General features: G+C 41.1%; 1 protein-coding gene across 5 annotated transcripts in view; it reads right to left on the reverse strand.

The window, feature by feature from the left end:
• Nucleotides 1–390: 390 nt before the first annotated feature.
• The window catches only part of FGF13 (fibroblast growth factor 13), a 539,181-nt gene continuing 515,624 nt past the window's right edge, over nt 391–23,947 (reverse strand). For all 5 annotated transcript variants that reach the window (XM_075323769.1, XM_075323768.1, XM_075323771.1 and 2 more), the window contains 2 exons: nt 8,732–8,930; nt 391–3,595 (listed from right to left, as the gene is read on the reverse strand). In XM_075323769.1, the coding sequence (XP_075179884.1) occupies nt 3,459–3,595; nt 8,732–8,930 (336 nt within the window). In that variant the 3' untranslated portion in view covers nt 391–3,458. The remainder of the gene's footprint in view (nt 3,596–8,731; nt 8,931–23,947) is intronic.

Here is a 23,947-nt window from a genome sequence, read left to right on the forward strand (position 1 = left end):
AGAGAGACATACAGAGAGACTGATACAGAGACATACAGAGAGACTGAAACAAAGACAGACAAAGAGACTGATACAGACAGACAGACAGAGACATAAAGACAGATATCAGACACAGACAGACAGAGACTGGGAGAGAGACAGACAGACAGTTACTATCCCGGGCAACGCCGGGTACTACAGCTAGTAGGATATAAAACAATAAATCTCAGTAACTACATCATTTTAATGTAGTTCTCTAATAATTAAAACTCAATGAAAAAATTAATTATGCGTTTTTTTTAACTAACAAAGATGCAACCGGTTCAATAAATTCACCCAACTGTCATCAATTCCTGCCCTTAATTACTTTTACTGAGAAAAGCAAACAACAAAGAAGAAGCCGCAGACATATTTAGCTGAAGGAAACATATTTATTTTACAAGTGCACAATCTGCTTCAACGTAAACAGGGTCCTATTAAAAAGAAAATACATGATACCATTCAACGTCAAAGAAAATATCATGACGGAACATGTAAACAGTAATAATGCATAGCCTGCTTCAATTTAGAGTTTTCTATTAAATTGGAGATTTTACATTGGAAAAGAAACAAGAAAAGAAACAAAAATAGATATATATTTTAGAAATAATAATTGTGATAATGAATTCAGTGCATTTTTGTGTATACAACAAATCAATCATGTGTCCAAACCTAGAAACGTCATATCCGTGTTATAACATTTCTGGAGAAAAAGAAATAAAACTGAACGTTATCTAATGCACAAAATCAAACATGTCATGCACCTTGACTCCAATCCTTCTTCCATCCATGCAATGGATTTGATTACCTATTTGGAAAACATATATTTTCAACATTATGATTAAATAGCAGGCACAGATACAAGTGCATCTCAATAAATTAGAATATCATCAAAAAGTTAATTTATTTCAGTAATTGAATACAAAAAGGGCAACGCATATATTATATAGAGTCATTATACACAGAGTGATCTATTCCTATATATTATATAGAGTCATTACACACAGAGGGATCTATTTCACGTGTTTATTTCTGTTAATGTTGATGATTATGGCTTACAGCCAGTGAAAACTCAAAAGTCATTATCTCAGAAAATTAGAATATTATATAAGACCAACTGAAAAAATGATTTTACACTCAGAAATGTTGGCATCTACTTAAAAGTCTGTACAGTAAATGCCTCAATACTTGTTGGGGCTCTTTTTGCATGAATTATTGCATCAATGCGGTGTGGCATGGAGGCGATCAGCCTGTGGCACTGCTGAGGTGTTATGGTAGCCCAGCTTGCTTTGATAGAAGCCATCAGCTCGTCTGCATTGTTGGGTCTGGTGTCTCTCATCTTCCTCTTGACAATACACCATAGAGTCTCTATGGGGTTTAGGTCAGGCGAATTTGTTGGGAAATCAAGCACAGTGATACTATGGTTAGTAAACCAGGTATTGGTACTTTTGGCAGTGTGGACCGGTTCCAAGTCCTGCTGGAAAATGAAAATTTTCATCTCTAAAAAGCTTGTCAGGAGAGGGAAGGATGAAGTGCTCTAAAATTTCCTGGTAGACAGCTGCGCTGACTTTGGTCTTGATAAAACACAGTGGACCTACACCAGCAGATGACATGGCTCCCCAAACCATCACTGATTGTAGAAACTTCACACTAGACCTCAAGCAGCTTGGATTGTGGCCTCTCCACTCTTCCTCCTGACTCTGGACCATCATTTCCAAATTAAATGCAAAGTTTACTTTCATCTGAAAACAACACCTTGGACGACTGAGCAGCAGTCCAGTTCTTTTTCTCCTTGACCCAGGTAAGATGCTTCTGGCGTTGTCTATTGGTCATGAGTGGCTTGACACAAGGAATGCGACATTTGTAACCCATGTCCTGGATACGTCTGTGTGTGGTGGCTCTTGAAGAACTGACTCCAGCAGCAGTCCACTCCTTGTGAATCTCCCCAAATTTTTGAATGGCCTTTTCTTAACAATCTTATCTCGTTTGCTTGTGCACCTTTTTCTACCACACTTTTTCCTTCCACTCAACTTTCTATTAATATGCTTGAATACAGCACTCTGTGAACAGTCAGATTTATTAGCAATGACCTTTTGTGGCAATCCCTCCTTGTGTAGTGTGTCAATGACTGCCTTCTGGACATCTGTCAAGTCAGCAGTCTTCCACATGATTGTGTAGCCTACTGAACCAGACTAAGGGACCATTTAAATTTCTTAGGAAGCCTTTGCAGGTATTTTGTGATAATTATTCTAATATTCTGAGATAATGACTTTTGGGTTTTCATTGGCTGTAAGCCGTAATCATCAACATTAACATAAATAAACACTTGAAATAGATCCCTCTGTGTGTAATGTCTCTATATAATGTATGCGTTTCCCTTTTTGTATTGAATTACTGAACTAAATTAACTTTTTGATGATATTTTAATTTATTGAGATGCACTAGTACCTGTTGTGTAGACACAGCCTGATCCAAAACGTCTCCCTATCTATGATACTTACATATGCCATACGTTGAGGGAAAGAAAAAACAAACAAAACGGACATTTACAAATAAGACATTTCTTATAAAAATCATCACCTTAATTCCACAGGTTTTTATTTTTGTTAGAAAAGAAGCCACAACATTTATATAACATCATACACAAAAAAAAATGGAAATCAGAGAAAATTACGTAGGATGGATGGTTGGATTCATAACGAGAAATTCTACTGCCTGGGGGTTGACAATACTTTTTTTTTTGTGTCTACATGAATGGAGTAACACGATAACCAGGGAGCTACAAAGATACTGTATATAAAAAATGATTTAGTATTAGTTACAGGAACACTGTTTACTTGAGCCTGAGGGGGTCACCTCAGAGTTGACCTGATTTTGGCAATGAGACCCAGCTTTTGAGGAACCGGATCAGTTCGGGAAGCTGCGTTCCGAAATCAAAGTGTTGCACTTCTCCAAATGAATACATGTAATCAAGCTTATATATAAAACTGTAAGCCAATAAACAACAAGTTTTAGGTTTTGTACGCTTGCCCTCTATAAAACATATAAGCAGTAAAATTTTCTTTAAAGAGCAAAAGTGGTCTTTTATTCTTGTTTGGAAAGCAAAAATTCTTATTAGCGTTCAGTTTTGTGTTTCTCGTTCCACAAAGCATATGTGATATAACCAGAGAGCAGCGTATGTCCTCTCATCGGCTTATTCCACGGTATGTTTTGCTTGCGATCCCGATGCCTTCTGAGATGCAAAAAACACTTTCTAAAATGATGGAATCCATTGAAAACCAGGAGCTCTAATGGTTGACGTGAGTGACCTATGCAAGTTCAGTGCTTGTCCTGAAAAAATTGAATATTTGGATGAAAGACTGCTAGTAAGAATTGAACAGCATCCAGAGGTAAGGTTCCATTTCTGTGTGTACCGTAGCCTTTATCTTGCCTGCAGCTGGCTACGTTGACTCATTCTGACTCATAGATTTACCACCATTTAGTACTCCTGAAACGCTTCTACTTTTGGTTGGTGTACCGCTTCCGGATCTGGAAAATTCTGTGAGATCATGGAGAGAAGGTTCTTTGTACATGGCCACTGAAATAAAAGAAATGATCATTTAGTTGTTTCAAAAGAGACAATTAAATTCTAAGTTTAATGACAAATCAAAAAATGATTATGTTTCTTGATATACTGTAACGATAGGTGACATATTTAAAATGATTTTTTTATGTTTTATGACCATACTCCAAATTTTGTCCTCCTATGTGTAATTGAGAAAATGATCATGCTTGAAAGTCCCTACACTAAAGAGGGCTTTACACGCTGCGATCTCGCTAGCGAGATCGCAAGCGATCGTACCCGTCCCCGTCGGTTGTGTGACACGGGCAAATCGCTGCCTGTGCTGCACAACCTCGCTTACCCCCGTCACATGCATTTACCTGCCCTGCGACGTCGCTCTGGCTGGTGATCTGCCTCCTTTCTAAGGGGGCAGTTCGTGCGGCGTCACAGCGACGTCACATGGCAGGCGTCCAATAGAAGCGGAGTGGCGGAGATGAGTGGGTGGAATATCCCGCCCACCTCTTTCCTTCCTCATTACCAGTGGAGGCAGGTAAGGAGATGTTCGTCGCTCCTGCGGTGTCACTGACAGCGATGTGTGATGCCGCAGGAACGACGAACAACATCACTAATAAGTAGAAAATGATCTTTTGTTTTAGGACAACCTCTCCGCGGCAAACGATTTTGACCGCTTTTGCGATCGTTTAAGGTCGCTCATAAGTGTCACACACTGCGATCTCGTTAATAACGCCGGATGTGCGTCACAAACACCGTGACCCCGACGATAATTCATTAACGATATCGTAGCGTGTAAAGCCCGCTTAAATTTAAAAGCTAAACTACAAAAAGAGGAATTACATTTTCCCCCAAAAATTCAGAAAAATTATTGTCTTTAATTGCCAAAACTATAACACAGGACTATCGTAGGCACATGAAATAATAAAGGGTTATGACTAGGGATGAGCGGACCCGCAGAAGTTCAGTTCCGTGGGTGCAGCTGGACTTTTGAAAAGTTGAGTTTGGGACCCGGACTTGACCTTAACTCCAATGGAAGTCACTAATTGGGCAATTTAGGTCTCTGTCCACATGCAGCCAGCCATAATCAAATCACTTCCGGGGGCAGGTGGATGGGGTTTTTCCACTTTTTTTTGGTTGCTGCACTCTAACTCCGATCACGCTGTTGATACCCTCAGTGCGAGCCAATCAAACATTGCAAGCGGCTTGCACTGGGCTGAGCACCGAGCGTACCCAAGCACAGCAATGTTCACACAAATGGTTTGTATACATATAAAGCACCCAAACTCTGTTTTTTTTTTGTAAAGTCTGTGTTTGATACGAACACCGAGCCTCAGGTTTGCTCATTTCTAGTTATGACCTTTGACTAAAATTACTATCTTAAAATGACAAATGTTTATGCAACGTCATACAACAATTTGACTTGCAACTATTTAGCATATGATTAGTTATGCAGATTATTGTCATGTTCTTGCATTGTTACTGTTTTGCTCCTAAATTTTTATTTTTATTATTATGTTAGTATTTTGTAAATGCACCTTTGGCTTTCAACACTGCCTGAATCCCTCTGGACATGTGCTCGATCATTTTCAAGCATGTCTCGACTGAATTTGATCCCAGGTCTCTTCTACATGTTTCCCAGTGTTGGTTTATACTGTACGACTCACTTGGGTATGTTTGCAGCTTTTTATTCAACGCTACTCACAAGTGTTTGATTGGGTTTAGGTCTGGGGAATGTGGAGGCCATTCCAGCACCTTTACTTCATTGTCATTAAAACATTTCTTCGCCGACATATACTTCTGGTCATTGTGCTGCTGGAACACTATGCTGTCCTTTTCAAACCGATAGTACTCGAATGTACAAAGTAACGTCTTGTAGGATACTCACATATACCTCAGCATTGAGATCACCATCGATCCTGGTCAAATATCCAACAGCTTGGGCTGTGAAGCATCATCAGGCTTCTTCCACTGAACTAAACAGTTTATTCAATTTCTTAATCTATTAGCCCCTTTATTCATTGTTTCTTCCAGACCCATTTGCACCCATCAGAGCCTAGTTTACTGACTTTTGTCTCATTGTTCCAAATCACTCTTTGCCAATGTTCTACTGTTTACTTTTCGTACGTCTTTGCCTACACAGGCTGATGCATTTTACGCTGATATTGAAGTCGAGCCTTCTTCACCTGTTTTCAGCCCAGTACTCCAGACTTGTGTAACATGTGTCGCATGGTGCTTACATAGACGTCTGTGATCTCACTATTACGAAGCAGATGAGTCACTTTCACTGCCGTGATTGTCACACCAGAACTGATAGATTTTGTGATGAGCCGACTTGTTGACTCCGATATTTTGCCTGGACGTCACCTCTTGGCTTTCAAATTGATGGACGGACTTAATTTTATATTCTTTCAACTGTCATGGCCTCACATGATGCAGTTTGGCAAGTTTCTTGGCTAAGAGACCACTATCGAGGAACAGGATGATGCTCTCTTTTCTTGGGAAACCTTCTTCATCTCTGCTCCTTTATTCAAACCAGTGACCTTTCACTTGAAAATTAACCTAACACACTGAGCTAATAGGGAATGTGAGAACAGGTTGTAATTTGTAGTATATAGAAGAAGATTTTTCAAACACCAGGCTCAATACAGTAACAATACAGTGACATGACAAGAATCTGTATACCGTATTTTGCGGACCATAAGACGCACTTTTTTTCCCCCAAATGTTGGGAGAAAGTTGGGGGTGCGTCTTATGGTCTGACTGTGGCTGCGGGGAATGAGGGTGCTGCGGTGGAGCGGGTCATCGGGGGCACGAGCAGGCTACTATAGCAGCATGCCGTGACCACGTGTGCCTGCTCATTGCATATGCACGCCCATCCTCCCGCCCATTTCTCAGCGCAGAAGCCGGCGCTGACAGGTGCGCGGGAGGACGAGCGGGGACGCGCGCATAGTAAAGAGCCGGTCCACATGATCACCCCTGGCAATTACAGCCTGGAGTGATCATGTGCGGCTGTATTCACTGCCCCCCGCACATCATTATCAGCGCGGGGTGCAGTGAATCAGTACACTCACCCGTCCCCGTGTGTGGAGCCGTTCCCCCGCAGCACGCGATGTCTTCCTGTCTGTGCCGGTCAGCTGATCTGTGTTGATCAGCTGATCGGCACAGACAGGAAGACATCGCGTGCTGCAGGGGAACGGCTCCACACACGCAGGTCAGCGGTGCAGAGAGGAAGATGATGGGTGCTGGAGGGAGTGAGGAAAAGGTGAGTATAAACGTTTGGTTTTTTTTTCTCTGTGCTATAGGATACAGGCCATATACCAGGATGGTATATGAGCACGATGGGGGCATATAGCACGATGGGAGTATATGAGCAGGAGGGATGGGGGTTATATGAACAGGATGGAAGTATATGAACAGGATGGGGGTATATGAACAGGATGGATGGGGGGCATATGAACAGGATGGGGGTATATGAACAGGATGGATGGGGGGTATATGAACAGGATGGAAGTATATGAACAGGATGGATGGGGGGTATATGAACAGGATGGGGGTATATGAACAGGATGGGGGTATATGAACAGGATGGGGGTATATGAACAGGATGGGAGTATATGAGCAGGATGGATGGGGGGTATATGAACAGGATGGGGGGTATATGAACCGGATGGGGGGGTATATGAACAGGATGGGGGGTATATGAACAGGATGGGGGTATATGAACAGGATGGGGGTATATGAACAGGATGGGAGTATATGAGCAGGATGGATGGGGGGTATATGAACAGGATGGGGGGTATATGAACCGGATGGGGGGTATATGAACAGGATGGGGGGTATATGAACAGGATGGGGGCTATATGAACAGGATGGATGGGGGCTATATGAACAGGATGGGGGTATATGAACAAGATGGGGGTATATGAACAGGATGGGGGTATATGAACAGGATGGGGGTATATGAACAGGATGGGGTATATGAATAGGATAGGGGAATATGAGCAGGATGCTGGTATATAAGCAGGATGGGGGTTTATAGCAGGATCATATACAAGGCAGGAGGATCATTACCAGGATGGGGTACCTTAGTAGAGAATTTGGGGACATTACCCCCATAACAGTGTCAGCAGCAGATCCTCGCCCCATAACAGTGTGTCATGACCACATTTTTTTGCTTAAAGCTTTATTTTCCTATTTTCCTCCTCTAAAACCAGGGTGCGTCTTATAGTCCAGTGCGTCTTATAGTCCGAAAAATACGGTAACTTATTTGCTATATAGTTACAAGTCAAATTTATGTATGAGATAGCCAAGATGATTGTCTATAAAATGAAGGTCGTCCAATGCTCAAAGCTGTAGTGGATGCTGAGATATGGAGCCTAAAAGTCAATAGTTAAACATATTGTTACCTTTTCGCTTGTCAGTCTATCTATCCATATATATATATATATATATATATATATATACTAAAAAAGTTATTGTATTTGCACTGATCTGTAGGATAAGAGTAGCAGTTTATTTGTTTAACACCATTAATAGCATCATATTTAAAATGCCAAAAAAACCTTAAAAACTAAAAAAAAAATTTCTTCATTTTCCTTTCAAGAAAAAGTTAATAAAAGATTAATAAATTATATCTACCCCAAGATGATTCCACTGACCTTCGCGTTTTGGCAGTAACCTTAGTCATGGTCTCCATTACTAAGGACATACACTGAAAGGCGTAGGTGAGCTGTTCCTATGTGAATGAGTCTTGTTATGAGATGAAGTTGGTTTTATTTTTTCTAATAAATGTGAAGTTTTAGCTATATTACTACATCGCTGGATTTTTTACTATTTTGAAGTATTCGTTGAAGCCTTGACTTGGGAATGTCCATACAAACCTACCTAACTGGGACCGGATGGGAAGCTGTAACTTGGTGAACTGACTCTCTCGCTCTTCCTCCATGTCCCTCCCTACTTAATTTTTATATCTTCTCTCTAGGTTTCATATGTGCATACATATTGGAGGGTATGTTTTTTTAATACAAGAAATTATTATTTGGAAAATATAATGTGTTTAATTTGTATACTTAAAACGCAATAAGAACAAGGAAAACAATGAAAACATATTTCGCTCGTAACAAGTATCTGGCAAAATATCGGCAACATATATTTTACCTTTTAGAGGTTTTGGCAGAAAGTGTGCTGCAGGCTTGTTTTTCTTTACATGGTTTCCTTTCATAATTTCACCCTCCTTGTTGAGACCCAAAAACCAGCTCCTTCCTGATTGCTGCTGTCGGTAGATCATCGAAGAGTACGTCACGTAATAATTTTCAAAAACCGATTCTTTAAATTTGCATTCAGGTGTAAAATGTTCCTGTAAGAAAAGACATATCATGAATTATTCCAATAGGAAAGTATAATAAGGCGTCATACGCGCTTAAAAATGGACATTATAAGGAGTGTGAGACTATTTTTACATGAAAAATAATTGCAAAGGAATATTAAATAAGAGCCACGTTACATTATTAATCTGTAGATCATTCACAGCGTTGGACTTTCATTGTTCTTCTGTTGTAGTGCCGAAATTAAATTCGCGCACAACTTCTACACCATCCAGTTTCCTTCAAGAACTTCCATGTAGTATTCCAAGGTCATACAGTTTTGGTTGCGTATTTATATATTTTTTACCATTATCGGGAAAGAGATCCCTTTCTAATTTTTTGATTAGCTTCCTCCGCTAACACTAATTTACACAAGAATGGATTGTGACAATCCTATGAATTGTGTTAAAGCTTGATAAAATATTAACATAAATGATGTTTCTGATCCCTGTAAAAATAGCTCCAATAAATGAAATGTTGCCCTTTGAGTGGCATTAACAAGTGACAGTGGCAGCGAAAAACAATAGATGCCTTAAGGCGACTTCTTGTGCCAGCTTTTCTCGGCTTTAGCTCTACAGTCTCTCTTGAATTGTACATTATATGATCTTTGAGAACAACAGATGTAGTAGTAATATTGGTAGTTACTAAAGCTACGACAATAAAAAACAGGGATTAGAAAGGTGTGTTTTTTCGGAAACTGGAAAATTGAAGCACAAGTGTGCAACGTAGTTGGCACACTTTTTCTCTGAGTTATTATAGGTTTTGAAGTGGTCACTCGGTCTTGCAATATTAATGAACCATCCAAAGGGTGGGTTTTTAATATCAAAATAGTGGCAGTCTGATGCCTGGCACCCTCAATCAGTGGATATTAGCTCATGTGGTAGCCATCTGTAAAAAATTAATGGAATATCAACAGCTGAGATCCATTGAACATGCAGTGGTTGCCACTAGAGATGAACAAACCTAAGGTTCAGTTTTGAACCGAACACCAACTTAAAAACACAGGGCTCGGGTTCGGAGTTCGAATGCCTCGGAAGTGATCTACTTATGGCTGGCTGTATGTGGGTGGAGACTCATACTGACAATCACTGTTTCTTAACCTCCTTGGGCAAGGCTCGGACACATGGAGGGTTGGTTCATTTACTGCCGGCAAACCGAACCTCCAAAGGTTCGCTCATCTTCAGCCACCACCAGGTAGTGCAAATCAGCTTGTATTCACTTCAGTAGTTGCTTTTGTATATATTTTTTTCCTATCTTCCCTAGGTCTTAGGTGAGGACCATGAAAGGTAACAAGGAACACGCTTATTGAGGTTTTGTTTTCCCTCCCAACTCTGTGAAAATATGTCCTGAGTAGAGATGAGTTGACCCATGGATGTTTGGTTCAATGGATTCAGCCAAATTTTGGATAAAGTTCTGTTCAGGACCCATACTTGACTTGAAGACCAATTGAAATCACTTATTGGGCATTTCCGGTCTCTGCCCACTTACAGCCAGCCATAAACTGAACCCTTCCGGGGAAGAGTAAGCAGGGTTTTTCCATTTTTTTTTGGGGGGATGCACACTACATCTGATAACACTCTTGCTATCCCCAGTGTGAGCCATTCAAACACTGCAAGCAGCTCGCACTAGGCTGAGTCATGTGTGTACCCGAGCATATTAATGTTCGCTTGAGTGGTCAGCATACATAACTCCATACCTGAACTCTGTTTTTTTTGGTGAATTCTGTGTTCGGTATGAACACCGAGCTTCGGGTTCACTCATCTATAGTCCTGACTAGAAAAAAGCAAACCTGAGCTCTAAAATTCAGGGCTCATACTGAACATGGACTTAAAAATCAGTGTCTGAGTGTCTGTTTATAGCTGGCTGTATGTGGCAGGTGAGCAAAAGAGCAAAACCGCCCATTCAGTGACTTCTGATGAGGTTCGGGCTCTGGGATCAAGCCCAGGTCAAGTTCAGTCCCCAGACTAAACTTTATCTAAAGTCCAGCTGAACCCGGTGAACCCAAACTAACACGAGTTTGCTCATTTCTTGTTCGGACTGCAAATGATGAGCAAGAAGGGTAACTGTTATATACCATATCAATGTACAAATTATCTTCATAATTTCAGAAAATCAACACCAAATCCTGTCTGTCTTCAGCTACCACTAGAGATGTAAAACTTACTGAAGATGCCGAGAAACGTTTTCTCCTCTGTCACCCTCCACACAACTTTTGGTACCACATACAATTTGGGCCGATTCATCAAAACGTTTCCACCAGTATTTTGGTGTTAAAAATCTTTGAAGAGTCACATAACTGTGGTGCAACCCACAGATTCCGATAAAATTTTGCAGCTTTTGGCATCGTCACATAATTTTTGGCCAACTTTGACAAATCTTGGCCATGAATCTTGGCCATGACTAGGGCTTGGTGACCACTCCTCATCAATTTCATGACTAGTGGTGGCATTCGCGGCATCTCAGTTATTAGTCCTTTTAGGACTGTAGTAGGATTTCTGGTGAGGCACAGACAGAGATGTACACCACTCGTCCAATGCTCCTGATACATGAAGAGACATGTGCCTCTTCATGAATCAGAAGTATCTGACGCCAGCACATCTCTTCATCAAGACTGACATGGGCAGTGATGGTCTTCAAAAATTGGTAACATTAGGTCTCTCACATTACTATTTAATGGCTTTCAGCTCAATCTCTAGCCAAGGCAACTTGATGATCGGTCTTTACAGATCGTTCTTGTACAGCCTAGATAGGTCCACCAGAGTCTTCTCTGCCATTATCTTGATTGTATGAAGCTGGTCTTCCTCTTTGCCTTGTTCCATCTCTCATATAGAACAATTGTGTTGCTCACTACTAAGGGGCCCTTTGCACACTACGACATCGCAGGTGCGATGTTCATGGGGTCAAATCAAAAGTGACGCACTTCCGGCATCACTCTCGACATCGTAGTGTGTAAATCGTTTTAACTATGATTACCGAGCGCAAAAGCGTCGGTATCGTATGATCGGTGTAGTGTTGGTCATTTTCATTATTTTGGCTGCAGCGATGGTACGATGTTGTTCCTCGTTCCTGTGGCAGCACACATCGCTGTGTATGAAGTCGCAGGAGCATCTCCTACCTGCGTCCCGTCTGCAATGCGGAAGGAAAGAGGTGGGCGGGATGTTTACGTCCCGCTCATCTCCGCCCCTCTGCTTCTATTGGCCGCCTGCCATGTGACGTCGCTGTGACGCCACACGACCCGCCCCCTTAGGAAGGAGGCGGGTCGCCAGTCAGAGCGACGTCGCAGGGCAGGTGAGTGCATGTGAAGCCATACCGATAATATTCGCTACGGCTGCTCTCACAAGATATCGCAGCTGCGACGGGGGCGGGTACTATCGTGCTCGACATCGCAGCATCGGCTTGCGATGTCGTAGTGTGCAAAGGGCCCCTAAGAGTCTAGATGTTAACACACTGGCCTGGTTACCAACACACTAATAGTGAAATAAGTCCATACAGAAATCAAAACATTAAAATGATCCAAAAAATATTGTAGTGTAACGACCATCAAATACTCTTTTTTGGTAGAACATAATGCTAAAGTAAAGTCAATTATTTGGCAAACTAGCACCATACCAATAACAACAAATCTACAGAATCATATCTCCCAAATCCCAATGCGAGAATCTCTGCCTCATATGTGTATTAGTGTAAGTACGAGAAAAAAGAAACAGAACTAGGTTTTATGGATATTGTCCTGCCTTATTGTATGTTTTACTATATAGTGGTAAAATAACATGTAATATGTCATAGAAGGTAATGAAATAGTGTAATATAACATATAAGATGATAGCACTACACAAAGAGATAAAAAAAAAAAATCACATACCATCATAATAATTCAGAATATACCTAGATTTCAATACTTAATTGAATTAGTAAGTATATAACTGCAGATGTTGATTTTGGTCAGACCGGAACTCTGGATCTGGATCTGAAGTATATTGTCATGGTCATCTATCTGTTGTAGAAACTAGTAACAGGTTTTGGACCAGAGTCTCTTTGCCTTGAGACTCTGCAGATTAAATGTATTTCCTGTCCTTTGAGAAGGAGAGGGTTAATGTCAGTGTTCCTTGCCAGCAAGCCTTCTCATTACCTTCCTAGGTGTTTCCAGTGTAGACCACTCCCAGTCCCTATATAGCCTCTGCTCCAAGTAGAGGGTGCCGGTTATTCTGATTCATTTGGATGTTTGGCCTGGAGGTGGAAGGAGCTAGTGGAACCCTCGCTGCATGTTGCTGTGAAGGTTGCAGTCCTGGTACTGACTGCAGCTATCTGTTGTTGTGTTCCTCCTGTCTGTCTTTCCTTCCCTTGATGTTTTATCACTGCAGCGGTGGGGCTACTATTCCTCACCTGCCAGCTCATTAGCCAGGGCTATTACATGATCTGCCAGGGTCTCAAGTATCCTGTTTGGCAACAGGTGTGGAACCTGTATCGGGACTGGCTAGGAGTGCAGGGTACAGCTGCAGAAGAATGGTGTCCCATCTTCCTCCTCACTAGTGCTAGAGCCCACCGTTATTTAAGTGTCCCCGGTGTACCCCTTGTATTGTGTTGTGTGTCGCGTTGTGCACTCTACTCCCTGTTACTTGCTTGACATACAGTATATATGGAGTAAATTGTAGATTCCATCAATGTCAATTATTATAATATTATTAATGTCTAAATCTGTAAAATCAGACTTCGGAATATTTATACAATGTATTTCTCGCTTTCCTTCATATATATTGTATTAGCTGTCAAGTGGTAAAACAGAATACATTGCCTATGTTTTCACAAATGGGCAACCACAGCAGCAAGATCAGTCGCTACTGGGCAAAATTAAGATATCTCAAGAGAAACCAGCAGAGAAAACTGCGTGGGCTGAAACAGAGAGGAAAATACACTAAAGCCCTCTGAATATTTATTTTGACGCTAAGATTTATATACCAGCGAGCGGCTCATACTGCTGAAATCTGGAGCCTAACACTAGTCATCGCACGTAAACCTCTAATCAGACACTACCCAGGTCTGCGCCATGTGCTTTCCATTAATGTTAGCAGGAAATCCCTTCCTTTGTAGTGTTCTATCAAACATCTCCTACAAGCCACGGCTTTGTGTTCGTGCCATGCACCACGGGAGTAAGCTGAACAGAACACTTGTAAAAAATCCGCAATTCATAAATTGTTAGAAACAGAAATAAAATAATGTGATTTTGTAATTTTACTATATAGGTCTCCTGATCTGAATGAATGGTCTGACTGCTGTAATTGTGTACAATGGACTGTGTGCAGAATACTCAGTGCTCAGCACAGGAACCTAGAGGAATGGTGATATGGTATAATAAGTAAGAAGAGAGATTGTAGTAATATATAACAGACATTGCTACATTATTGTGTGTAAATAAAGCCTGCTTTACACGAGTCGATCTATTGTGCGATAGCACGAGCGATCGTACCCGCCCCCGCCGTTTTTGCGTCACGGGCAAATCGCTGCCCGTGGCGCACAAACTCGTTTAACCCCCGTCACACGTACTTACCTGCTGAGCGACCTCGCTGTGGGCGACGAACGTCCACTTCCTGGAGTGGGAGGAACGTTCGGCGTCACAGCGACGTCACACGGCAGCCGGCCACTAGAAGCGGAGGGGCAGAGATGAGCGGGATGTAAACATCCCGTCCATCTCCTTCCTTCCATTAAGATGGCGGGTGCCGCGGGACGCAGGTACGCTGTGTTCATCGTTCCCGTGGTGTCTCACAGAGCAACGTGTGATGCCACGGAAACGATGAACAACCTGCACCCATGAAAATAAATGATATTATGAAAGTTAACGACGAGTACACGTCTCACGATTTGTGAGCGATACTGCGTCACTCGGAGGTGTCACACGAGACGATGTCGTGCGCTATGCCGGATGTGCGTCACGAAAACTGTGACCCCGACGACATATCACACGATATATCGTCTCGTGTAAAGCCCGCATAAGATTCAGTAGAGAGATAGATAGATAGATAGATAATGAATGAATAGATAGATAGATAGATAGATAATGAATGAATAGATAGATAGATAGATAGATAATGGATAGATAGATAGAAAAATGATGAATGGATAGATAGAGAGATAGATGGATGGGGAGTGGCGTGGATGGATGGATGGACGATGGATGGACATACACGTGGATAGATAGATTGATGAATAGAGATAGAAATAGATAGATAATACATAGATAGATAAATAGATAGATACTGTAGATGATGAATGGATAGATAGATGTATAGGGGATAGATAGATAAATAAATAGATATATAATTGGATAGATAGATAGCAGATGGATAAATAGATAGATAATACATAGATAGATGGACAGATAGATAGATGGATAGATACAACTAAAAGAAATATATATATATATATATATTGTATTAGAATCATATATATTATACACACCTGTTCACACTATTGAAAGGGCTGCCAGTTTTTTCTTTTTGTTGCATCTAATATGGAGTAATTCCCTATGACTGTCTGTGCACTCCAGTCCCCACCTTGCCCATTAGCCCCAGGTATGTTTAACTTTTTATGGAAGAGGGGTCACTCACCGCCCTTATATGTGGGTTTTTAGGAGCCCAGACAAATGCAGTATGGAGAGTAGGATCCAGCATAATGAGGTTGCTGTGACGTGGCTGCTGGGCTGGTATTGAAGTGGCCATTCTAGTATGTCAAACACCTCAAAAAAACTTTTTCTAGATTGCTGTTTTAAATCTTAGCCATTATAGTGAGTGACTGTTTTTCTTTTTATATATAGATAGATAGATAGATAGATAGATATAAAGATAGATGAACAGACGGACAGATATATAAAACAATGGAGCAGCACAAGCAAAAGTGCAGGTATAGGTGGCAATAGATATGGGTGGCGCATAAAAAAGCAAAAAAAAACCGCTGTATATATTGGCCAATGTGAATAAGTGATTCACCCATAATCTGCATACGGGTCCCAGAAGATTGAACCAGTCTGTGATCTATTGGGGCTCAGCTTTACCAAGAACCTTTTTCCAAAAATTACATCTGGTATTACAGTGCTAGATAAGGCTAAAGAATTTAAAAAATAAATACAAAAAGCCAAGAATAGGCAAAATGAAACTTCTGACTTTCCAAAGTCCTAGCTCTAGTGATGGAGGAGATGACAGAAACAATCACTCATATGACATAATATGAAATGGTGGCAGATAGAAATTGTAAAGGATGATAATGAAATAAGGGTGACTGGCATATACCGTGAAAAGAGGAGTTTTTATCTACAGCAATATTGTCTGAACGCTGAAAGAAATAACACAGAAAGCAGGAAATTACAGAAAATGTATCAAAGAAAGTACTGATGACCTGTGTTTGTGTAAGGAATGTATTAAAGAAAACTAGCCTGGGTAGGGGGTAAGATTGTTTTCAACTTAGATAATTATTTTTTACGAAATCTAAGGTCATAAAATTATGATTATGTTTCCATTAAATTATCAAGAGAATAGACGACAGATGGCACAAGAAGCCTAGTGAGGCAGAAGAACATTTCATTTTGTCCCAATGGACAGAATTTTCAATTAGCAGCCACTGCTTATTTCTATGACCATAATGATCTATCTATCTATCTATCTATCTATCTTAATATCTATCTATCTATCTATCTATCTATCTATCTATCTATATATATATATATATATATATATATATATATATATATATATATATATATATTTATAATATATATTAATCTATATCTATTATCTGTCTGGCTATCGAACAATCTGTCCATTCATCTATCCATTTTATGAACCCATATTCTACAGGTAACATGATAATTCTGTAGAACAAAGGTATGAAAACATATAAGAAACATACAAATATATATAATGCCTATATACCAATGAAAACTAAAACAATTCTGAGATATGCCTTGACGTGGCTACTGGGCAGATATGAAAATGGCCATATTTGTATGCTAAAGGTCTCAATTTTTTCCTAGATTTCCTTTAGCAGTAATGCATATCTATTATCTTATATTCATGGTTTTTATACGTTCGCATTTCAGAGTGCAACTGTCTCTTTTTGTCATTTTGTGTCATGTTCAGTTATGCACCTGTTCATATTGCAATTTTTTGAGTGCCGTCAGTCTTTTTTATTTAGATTAATGGGGGTCATGCCTTCTGACTGTGCACCCCTTCAAAACTAGCCACAGGTGATTTTATTCTCTATAGCATGTTCCTACTCGCCCGTACACAGGAGGGTTTTTTAAACCCAGAGAGAGGCTTCAGTTCAGAGTAGGTACCCAGTATACAAGAAATGCCTTGAGGTGGCTACTGGGCAGATATGAAAATGGCCATTTTTGTATGTTAAATATCTTAATTTTTTCCTAGATTTCCTTTAGCAATAATGCATGTATATACTTTTATATTCATGGTTTTCACATGCTTTTCAGAGTGCAACTATCTTTTTTGTCATTTTGTGACAATGTAGACCACAGGTATGGAAAACATATAAGAAATATACAAATATAAATATATAATGCCTATATACCAATGAAAAGTAAAACAAACCCTATCTTGAGCCTTCAGTATATTACATGAACTATCACAACACAGAAGGGTCCGGCTTTGCAGATCAGCCATGCTCAAGCAAGCAAGAGGATGGACTGTCAAGTGTGGATCCACTTAGATGAACATTTGAAATTGTTGGGAGTAAATCAATATGACATACTGTCATGAGAATATTCACTTCTGTGGAAGGCTGGGTCCGCCAGATGACCTAACACTAAACAATTAATTTGTTCTCATGCAATTAAGTTATGATGTATTATAATAAGCAATTGTTTCTTATATAATATAATAGTATATCCTTTAAGATTTACCAACACATCAGCTAGACGGAAACAGAACTGCAAGTGTGCAGTACAAAAGTTCATTATTAGATCAATTAATGAAGTTACAAACTCTACCACATACAATTTAAATAATAAACTACAGATAGGGGTACAAGGCAATCCATATAGGTAAGAGGAAATAGAGGCTGATTGTTCAGGGATATTAGGGAACATGTAATGATCAGCAAAATGTACACTACAGAGATGACATATGTAGGGGAGTGCAGATCCAACTAAGGATGTTGCTTTACTGTGACTTTAAGACTTTGTTGTACTGTGGCTTGAAGAGACTGGCTCGCCTGCAGAGCACAATGGAATGGCCCGCATCTCCCCTGCTGCTGTGTGCTTGTTTGGTTTGCCCTGAGAAAAGTGCAGGGAGAAGCAGGAAGTGGAAAACAGTGTGAGAGAGTTCTAGGACATGTAGAGTCAGTATCCGACCTGCTAGAAGACCTCGCCTGATGAGACCAGCTGTCCGGTGAACTGTGGCAAGAGAAGTCCTGCATCGCCCTCCTGGAGGGAAGTGCACACCACCGTACCATCAAGCCTCAGAGCGGACTGATCCTGAGGACGGTGCCATGAGTGTATACCTGAATTTAGCGATTAGGGAACTATACTAGGCTTCTGTAGTCAGAATGTGGTATCCACACAGTCCCATTAGGAGAGACCAATTAGGATAGAGGACAGAGCAGGGTTCTTTAATGTTGAATATATGCATATCGCTGTACTGCTGTTAAAACTATATTGTACAGTATGTTGTACTAGTTGTGTTGACTTGGGCAGTCACTTCAGCTATAGGGTATACTTTTGTACTGAGGGGTGTTTTCCTGCCTTTACTCCTGCCCCCCCCCCAACTGCTCGGCAGCTTGTGTTTGTTATTCCTTGTAAATAAACATTCTCCCTGGTTTATCCGTTTATCCGTCTGATCCCATGACTTGCTCTGCATAGTGTAGGGCCATTGGTCCTTCGCTTCATATAAACAGGCAGTAACAGTGAATTGTATGCTTGTAGGTTATCATATTGAAAAAGACTATAATTTATGCATGAAATAAAATAAGAAATAGTAGAAGAAACAATTCAGCAAAAATGGAGAAAGATCAGATACTGAAAGGAAAAACCCAATGCACATATTTGAGTTCATAGTTTTCCGGGCTGGATGTAGCCACCCCCATCAGTGCTGCTTATATATAATCTCTGTGGTGTCCTTTTTGGTGCCCAAAAATAAGACCTACCCTCAAAATAAGCCCTGGCATGATTTTACAGGATTTTTTGAGTATGCTTGAAATATAAGCCCTACTCCAAAAAAATAAGCCCTAGTTACAGTCAGGGCCATCGTTAGGGGGAGTCAAACTGTGCAATTTCTCAGGACCCCATTCTCTTATGGACCCCAACATTTGTATTTTGAGGTTAAGATTGTTTAAGGAGCTTTGATGACTTCACAGTCATGTGACCAAAGGTCTCAATTGCAGGAGTCAAAAAGAACAGGAGACAAGCTGGTATGGAGGACTGGAATTAGGGGCAAGGGAGAGCAAACTGGGCAATTTCACAGGGCCCCCACTCTCCTAGGGTTCAGCATTTATATCCTGATCATAAGACTGATTCAGGATCTTTGTGACATCACCTCATGTTACCAAAGGTCACTTAAGGCTTAGCACACATGACGTGTAATATGGAGCGAGTGGAATGCGATAAAAAAAACCGCATTCCACTCGGACCAATATTACTCTATGAGGCAGCTCCCATGAACGATTATTTTCTCAGCTCTATTCAGACCAAGAAAACAGTTGCAGCATGCTGCGAGTGGAATGCCATCCTGTTCCACTCGCACCCATTCAAGTCTATGAGGGCGAGAGAAACATCGCATTGCTCTCGCGTTACACCGGTGTAACGCGAGTGCAGTGCGATTCTCACATCAGCCGGCAATGGAGGAGATAGGGAGATAAATAAACGACAAAAGCGATCCGGCACCAAATCCTTACACTTCTTTTTGGATTATAACGAGCACTTACTAGATGCAGGAAACATGGTGCTCAACCTTCAAAAAGACAATAATAACAAGCAGAAAAATAAGAAATAGTGGCACTCACCGTTCCATAAAAACATTTATGTAAAATCATGAATACAGTAGGATGCCGGTACGAGTGTCTTTATCGCTGCTTGCGTCCTCCTGCAGCCATGATTCTACATAGATGAAATAAGTTTTTATGGAACAGTGAGTGCCTCCTATTTCTTACTTTTCCATGTTATTTCATGCCTATGAACACTTATTGTTTAGGGAATATTTAGGTTGAGTTGGTTCATCTAAAAGGAGCTCAGCACACTTTATTTAGTTATTTAAATCACTTGTATAGCACCTTCAATTTCCACTGTGCTTTAGGCTAGCGCCACACATCCGTGCTGCCGGCACGTGTTTGTCATTTTTTACACGTACCGGCGGCACGGAGACACTTTAACCAATGCTACCCTATTGTAGCAGGCACACACATGTAAAACCACACGGAACGTGTGTCCGTGTGCGTTTGTATGTGTGTGCTTTTTTGAAAGCGCTGACATGTCAGTGTTTTCTCCCGCAGCACGGGTGTCACACGGCCCGCACCCGCACCACACGGGTGTAGTGTGGATGCGGTCCCGTGTGACACGCACCGGAGAAACCACACATGTCAGTGAAAAATAAAAAAACATTAACTCACCTTCTCCAGCCCTCCTGTCTCTGCCGCTGCTGCCTCTTGCTGCCGACCGCCGCTCATTATTCTCATTGAATATTCACTTCACTGCCTGGCAGCAGCAGCAGCAGCGGGGAGACGGGAGGGCTGGAGACCGAGGATCAGCACCATGGACAGCAGCGCGGACATCAGGAAGGACCAGGTGAGTATAATAATTACCGGTTCTACGTGTGCTATCGCGGATAGCACACGTAGAACACACGTGTCCCGCACGTACCAGAGACACGTACTTACCTGCACGCAACACGCAGGGAAAATACGTGTCTCTCGGCACGTGCGTGAATTTCACGTGAGTGTGGCAGAAGCCTTACAGACATCATCATCATCACTGTCCCTATTGGTGCTCACAATCTAAATGTACAGTTAAGTCCAGAAATATTTGGACAGTGACAAGGTTTGACATTTTAGCTGTTTACCAAAACCTATTCAAGATACAGTTAAATAATCAATATAGGCTTAAAGCACAAACTCTCAGTATTAATTTGAGGATATTCACATCCTAAGAGGATTAAGGGTTTAGGAATTACAGCTCTTTAAAATATAGCTGCCTTTATGGGACCAAAAGTAATTGAATAATTATCTTAAAAGCTTTATAATAGGTTGCATGGGCTATTCCCTCATTAATCCATCATCAATTAAGCAGGTAAAAGGTCTGGAGCTTATTCCAAGTTTAGCATTTGCATTTGGAAGCTGTTACTGTGAACTGACGACATGTGGACATAAGAGCACTCAATGGGAGAGAAACAGACCATCACTACCTGACAAAAAAAGAGATAGCAGAAATGTTAGGAGTGGCCAAATCAACAGTTTGGTAGATTCTGAAGAAAAAAAAAAGAATGCACTGGTGAGGTTCAGAACTCAAAAGGTCCTGGATGTCAACAGGAGACAACAGGGGTGTTTTAGCTGCCTTTTTTGGGACCAAAAGTATTTGAACAATTTTTTTAAAAGCTTTTTGATTGGCTGCATGGGCAGCTTCATTAATCTGTCATCAAATAAGCAGGTGAAAGGTCTTGAGCTGATTCCAGGTTTGGTAAATTTGCATTTGAAAGCTTTTGCTGTGAATCCACAACATGTGGACAAAAGAGCTCTCAATGAAAGAGAAACAGACAATCATTAGGCTTAAAAGAAAAGAAAAATAAATCCATCCGAGAGATAGAAATGTTAGGAGTGGCCAAATCTACAGTTTAATACATTCTATAAAAAAAAAGAATACACTGGTGAGGTTGAAAACTCAAAAAGCTCTGGATATCAACAGATGATGGATGATGGCAGAATTCTTTCCATGCTGAAGGTAAACCTCTTCACAACAACCACCCAAGTGAAGAACACTTTCCAGGAAGTAGGTGTTTCAGTGTCTAAGTCCACCATAAAGAGAAGATTTCATGAGAGCAAATACAGAGGGTTCACCACAAGGTGTAAGCAATCAGCTTTAAAAACAGAATAGGCTTTGCCAAAAAATATTGAAAGAAGCCATCAAGTTTTGGAAATGCATTGCATGGACAGATGAAAATAAGATGGACTGGTACAAAAATGATGGAAGAATTAAGTATGGAGAAGGCTTGGAACTGCTCATGATTCAAAGCACAGCACATCCTCTGTAACACATGGTGGAGGCAGTGTGATGACCGTGCATGCATGTCTTTTAATGGCCCTGGGCCCCTAGTGTTTAATGATGATGTGACTGAAGACAGAAGCAGCCGGATGAATTCTGGAGTGTACAGAGTGATACTTTCTACATAGATTCAACCAAATGCAGCAAGGTTGATTGAATGGCACTTCACAGTACAGATAGACAATGACCCAAAACATCCTGCAAAACCAATCCAAGAGTTATTTAAGGCAAAGAAGTGAAATATTCTGCAATGGCCGAGTCAGTTACAAGATCTCAATGCCATCCAGTTGCATTTCACAGGCTTAAGACAAAAATGAAGACGGAAAGACCCACAAGCAAGCAATAACTGAAGTCAGCTGCAGTAATGACCGACAAAGCATCACACAGGAGGGAACCAAACGTTTGGCTTCCAGACTTCAGGCAGTCATTGCCTGCAAAGAATTCTCTGTAAAGTGTTAAAAATAAGCATTTTATTTATGGTCCCAAAGATTCAGTCACGGTCCATATATTTTGGACTTAAGGCCGCTGTACACGCTGCGATATCGTGACCGATATCGCAAGCGTGCGTACCCGCCCCCATCGGTTGTGCAACATGGGCAAATCGCTGCCCGTGGTGCACAACATCGCGCGGACCCGTCACACTACTTACCTGCCTAGCGACGTCGCTGTGACCGGCAAACCGCCTCCTTTCCAAGGGGGCGGTTCGTTCAGCGTCACAGCGACGTCACAGCAGCGTCACTGAACCGCCACCCAATAGAAGCGGAGGGGCGGAGATGAGCGGGACGTAACATCCCTCCCACCTCCTTCCTTCCTCATTGCGGGCGGACGCAGGTAAGGTGAGGTTCCTCGTTCCTGTGGTGTCACACATAGCGATGTGTGCTGCCGCAGCAACGAGTAACTACATCGCTAGCTGCAGCAGCAGCGATAATCGAGAATAGGGGGCATGTCACCAATGAGCGATTTTGAACATTTTTCCGACGATTCAAAATCGCTCATAGGTGTCACACGCAACGACATTGCTAAAGCGGCCGGATGTGCGTCACAAATTCCGTGACCCCAACGAGATCGCTTGAGCGATGTTGCAGCGTGTAAAGCGGCCTTTAATTGTACATTTGCATATTTTACTCTTAGTATGAAAAGATATAGAATATATGAAAGATATGTATCCATAAGGAATAGATGATAGAGCTATAACCTCTTCTTCCTTGTATTTGGTGAGAGTCCAAACAGACTGACCTCCAGCGATCATGCAGATATCAACTATCCAGTAGATGGATGAGACATGTTTAAGAATGTGAATGAAACATGACTATGGTTGGAGTTTTCCAGCATTTTTTTTTTATTGTATCACTCCCAGTGGCATTAGAGGGAATCTAGTAGCATAAAGGAGACAGTTGCACTCTGTAGTGCTAAGATATGTGTAATAATGAATATGGGAAAATAAACATGCATCATTGGTATGAAAAACATGTTAAAATTGAGCTACTTTGCACACAAAAATGGCCAGTTTTTTTTCTGAGCCCAACAGCCAACAGCAAGGTGACCTCTTTTTGTTGAGTCACTATTAAAAATAATGCCTTTCTTGAGGTTCAAAAAACCTACAATTTATGGGTGGACAGGAACCTGTAAATGAAGAAGTAAAATAGCGAAAAGCTGAAGAGCAGGAGTGCTCAATCAGAAGGCATGACCCATTTGACGGTTGGGCTCACATAAATCTGGTCATTTTTCAGTGCTGAGTATCTCAATTTTTACATGTTTTTCATA

The sequence above is a fragment of the Anomaloglossus baeobatrachus genome, chromosome 9 (assembly GCF_048569485.1).
Source record: "Anomaloglossus baeobatrachus isolate aAnoBae1 chromosome 9, aAnoBae1.hap1, whole genome shotgun sequence".
In the NCBI taxonomy this organism is placed as follows: Eukaryota; Metazoa; Chordata; class Amphibia; order Anura; family Aromobatidae; genus Anomaloglossus; species Anomaloglossus baeobatrachus.